General features: G+C 33.6%; 1 protein-coding gene across 1 annotated transcript in view; it reads right to left on the reverse strand.

Moving 5' to 3' along the window:
• Positions 1–647: 647 nt before the first annotated feature.
• LOC103609501 (glutamate receptor ionotropic, kainate 2-like) overlaps positions 648–4,908 on the reverse strand; it is a gene marked incomplete at its 3' end in the record, with an annotated part of 59,255 nt that continues 54,994 nt past the window's right edge. Inside the window, exon 4 of the mRNA XM_008593812.1 lies at positions 648–761. Within this exon, the coding sequence (XP_008592034.1) occupies positions 648–761 (114 nt within the window). The remainder of the gene's footprint in view (positions 762–4,908) is intronic.

Consider the following 4,908-nt stretch of genomic DNA (forward strand, 5'->3'; position numbering starts at 1 on the left):
CATTACTGTGTGATCTAATTAAAATATATAATTACAAGAGGGGTAAAATGTCTAGCTTACCGGTATAATTGAATTCTGTTAGTGGTGAAAATACTTCTGGCTCAAAAAAAAAAGCACTTGCTATTTGATTTCATTAGGAAGATTCGTAAAGTGAAAGTGATTCACCGAGATAAAAATGATGAAATTGAAAGCAAGGTTAGAATATAATTATAATGGAAAAACTCATGAAAACAAATGTCATGCCCCCTGAAATAAATTTGCAGGAAATTAAAGCAGAAGCAAAGTTCACATTTGGCTTTTCACTTAACTATATTTATATAGCTACATGTTCTTGTATTTTTCAAATCTTGACATTGACAATTTTTCAATAGTAACTAATTTTATAGAAATGTGAAGATTTCCAGTAATACATGAAGCTGTATTATTAATCAACATAAACAACCCAAACATTCATATAATTTACATCATTGAAGACTAACAAAATAAAACTGACTAAATTAACACTGACTCATCTGTTATACGGTAATTGCTAAATAACTATAAAATACATTATGTTTTTTCATTACTGTTCCAATTATAATATCCTTTTCAATCCACTTCCATGTTTATCTGCATTTGTCTAAAAAAATGGAAAAACAAATACTTACCAAAATGGTAGTAACAATCAAAGAACGATTGGATAAGGAATCTGTGATGTTGGCTGGTTTTCCCTTTTGACTTTCTGTCATATTCAGGCCACTGGCTGGATCCCAAGTCCCAATCTATAAAATAGCATATGTACTTTTTAAATTGTACATCAGGCACCCACACGAGAATACTGCAAGAGAAAGTTAAGACTGCTAACGCTTTTTATTCACCTCTGCTGCATTATCTGCCGTCGTTAAAGTAAAGGCTCCTTGTAGTAAGCATGATTCACTGCTCTGTGAAGTGTGTCCCGTGAAGTGTAACATTAAAGAACGAAATGATCCACTGCACTTCTACAGTCAGTATGGGAGCTTAATTTTCCATTCAAACTTTCATTTACCAAGATAAACCACATTTGATTATGCCTTGATAGCTAGCTAGAAACTCATTAACAGCATATACCTTTTACTATAATGGATCTATCCCATCCTCTCATTATAAAGATAACATGGCACATTACATGGACAAAGCTAAAAGAGCAAAACCTGGGAATACAGGATAAATTAATATGTAAAGGTAGGCTTAAGGGAGGAATTGACTAGTAGTCTGAAAAACCCCCAGGAGGGTAAAACCATATCTAGAATTATCTTTGGAGCTTTTAAAAACACACTTTTAAAACTTTTAAAAAATTCCCAGGAAATGAAATTACAGCATGGTCTCATCTTCTTAACCCATTCCAGTACTTCCTCCTGTACTCTATTTTATATGAATTTTAATTTATCTAATACTTTCTGATAGATTAAGCTATGTACTCTCAGTGTTCGACATGTTACACCCACTGAACACGGCCTACGGGATGACACAGACAAGCCTGTGGAGGACACATATAAGCAAAAGATGCCACAAAAATGTGTAAGTTGGATGTTTTATTGGCACCTAAGCCATTGAACTATCACATAACAATGGTCACCAACAGAGGCAAAAGGTGTGGAGTCAGTTGTATTTTTTCTTTACCATCTCAAACCTGGAAGTCATCAACAATGAAATTCTCTTCCATACTCCCCCAGCCAACTAGCCCACTTATTTTCCTCAAAGGAAAGGAGAACTATCCATTTATCTTTAAAATAAACCTTTGTGTGTAAATTAAGTTATTATTAAAATGACATTAAGTTAGCAGATATTATTTACTCTAGTCCACCTAAGTATGCTAAAAAGGATTGCAGCGTGACCTTACCCATAAATATAAAGATCCTTTTGTTTTCTTTATACTTTATCATATCCACTCCTTTTGACCCCTTTTTCATTTGGATGGCTTTCCCACTAACCTCTCAAGACATGTATTTCCCTTTACTTGAAAAAGCATAAAAGTAGTGATGTTAGTAAATTCTTCTATTAAATATGCCATTCTATTGATTATATCTAAGTGTAAACTCTAGAGTATTTTTTCAAGAATGTATTTAACTATGCAAGGGGCTCAATATCAATCTCCTTTTCAGTGATGCCTAAAAAAATCTTGCCATATTTTGCCATGTCGAGCTAATTTTCCTTTTTTTAATTTTTTTTTTAATTTTCTTCTTAACATTAAACACTGTATATTCCAGATGTTTGTATCAGTAAAGGAAAAAGTCAAATAATTCATTGTGAGAAAAAAAATTAGTTTTTTTTTTTTCCTTTTTTCTTTTTGAACTAAATTACCTACTGGCCAATTAAATTTCTTTACATTAGACTATGACTATTAAGATGGCATAAAGACAGAGTCTAATTCTACCCTCAGGCGCAAGACAGGTAACATGAATTTGCAAAGTGGTAGGGTATAAGCCAATAGCAAGTATGTCCATGCAACAGTATGCAGTTTCTAAATCTCAAAATCTCAGTAGCAAATGGGGGCCACAATTCCAACCATTCTCTGCTCACAAAGCTGCATGCCGTAAGGCTGCATGTTCCCAGAGCAAGAGCTTTTTTTTTTTTGGTTTCTTAGCAAAGCATCACCAGAGTTAACAGAGGCCCTGCTGGGGACCTGGGTGTGGGGAACAGAGGGATGTAAAAACTAGAATTCCTGCTGACCTGTTAAAGTGTTTTAAGCTCAAAATCATTAAAAACCACCCTGTTGTAGGGGCCAGCCCGGTGGCGCACTGCTACAGTGCGCTGCTTGGGAGTGCGGGGGCGCTCCCGCTGAGGGTTCGGATCCCACATACAGACCGGCCGCTCACTGGCTGAGTGAGGTGCGGGAGCAACACCGAGGGTTGCGATCCCGTTGCCGGTCCTAGTCCAGTGCGGGCGCGACACTGAGGGTTGCAATCCGTTGCTGGTCACGAAAAAAGACAAAAAGGAAAAAAAATAAAATAAAATAAAAACACCCTGTTGTCTAAACAAGACATATTTGAAGATCACATTTTACAGTGACTGTCACTTTTTTCATCCCTGGTCTGTAATTAATACCTACTACACATTTGTTCCCTTCTTTTTGTTTCTGTTGTTTTTCTGCCATTGGTTAAATAACTCGGTTTTTCATACATATCATACTGCCAACCAATGCGTTAGGAAATATCATTTGCCTGCAAACGACACCTTCAGGATTGCTTGATATATTTTCAACTTTCTAACCAAGTCACTGATACAATGTATTTCCTATTTCATTTAAAGCCACCCTCCACAGTTGCTTTTGTAACAAATAATTTAGCTAAAAGTTTACTCATTTTATCATCTAAACATATTTATCTAGTTTCATTCTCTATCATTGTTTTTCTAGTGCTATGTATACAGAGGAGTTCTGGCTGAAATGCACAATATATGAGTCCATAATTTCCTATAATCACAAGTATTAGTAATTCCCTTTCGCAAATCTCAGGTTTCCTAACTTAACATTATGACGGTTCAGAAATTTCAGTGGCTTTACTCTTAAGTCAAATATATTTTTGTATATTCCTAGATTGTAGGATTTCTGTATTGTGGAATGTATGATTTAAAACTTTCTATCCATTGATGAAACTGTCACCAGTGTTTTTGTTTTGTTTTGTTTTAATGACAAGAACCATGAACTAAGTCAAGAAAATATTTTTTTTCTATTTTCAGAACCACTATTTTACTATACAATTTGATCAAGTCTTTTAAGTACTTTCTTCATTTCTGAAATGGGATTAGAATACATAAGTGCTATTGACCTTTTAAAATTTTTTTTATTGAAACATAATTGATTATACATATTTGTGGGGTACAGAGTTGACTATCAGTATCTGTGTACATTATATAAGCATTGTTGACCTTCCAAAATCGTTTAATTCATGGTGAATCTATGTGTTGTTTTGCCCAGACACTTCAGGTTTACAGTTGCTTTTGTGGTGTGAATGTTAGTAACACCCTCTAGTACAAATAAGAATGTCATGGTTTGGATAATAAAATACAAGGTCACTCTGATTATAAGAACTAAATTAGATATGAAATATAAAGTACATCAAAAGCCTTAAAGAGCCATAGAAAATCATGGCTTTATTCATTTTTATTTTATGTTCTGATCGGCTCTTAAATTTGCTCTTCTGGTCATAAAAAGAATGCATGTTTATTACTGTCAAGTTTTAAAATACACAACAAATATAAAAAGAGAAGGTCAATTTCAACTTTGAATCTATGCATATACCCAGAGTCAATCATAGCTAATGTTTTAGTGCACTTCCTTCCAATCTTTTCTATTTTTTATGTTCCTTGAATAGTTTCCATCATAGCCTTGTAGTTAATGGCCCAGCTTCTGGAAGAAATGTCAAACTGCCTACATACTATCACATGTCCACCACTTACTAGAATGTGACTTGAAACATTACTTCTCTGTGCCTCAGTTTCCTTATCTGTAAATGGGGAAATAATATTATCTACTGCACAGGGCCATTGTGACAATTGAATGAAAAAAAAATCGACATGATGTATTTATAAGTATACTAAAAACATAACAATTATTAAATATATCCTGCTTATACAGTATTGTGAATATTTTCTCCTGACATTAAATATTAATTGAATCCATAATTTTAATGACTGAATAAGATTAACATCATATGAACATATAATGATTTAACTATCATTATTATAAGTAAAGCTTTAGCAAACATAGTTATTTGTAAATATTTGCCTATGCATTTTATTATGTTAAAATCAGATTCTTAGCATTAGAATTACTGAACACAAATGAGTTAAGATTGATAGCACATGTTGCAAATAGCTTTCCAAAATTATTGTTTTACTTATGTTCCCCTTTATAGTTCATGATAGCTCCCAAAGACAACTGATTTTTTT

This window comes from Galeopterus variegatus, unplaced genomic scaffold, assembly GCF_000696425.1.
Source record: "Galeopterus variegatus unplaced genomic scaffold, G_variegatus-3.0.2 Scaffold9689, whole genome shotgun sequence".
NCBI classification, from domain to species: domain Eukaryota; kingdom Metazoa; phylum Chordata; class Mammalia; order Dermoptera; family Cynocephalidae; genus Galeopterus; species Galeopterus variegatus.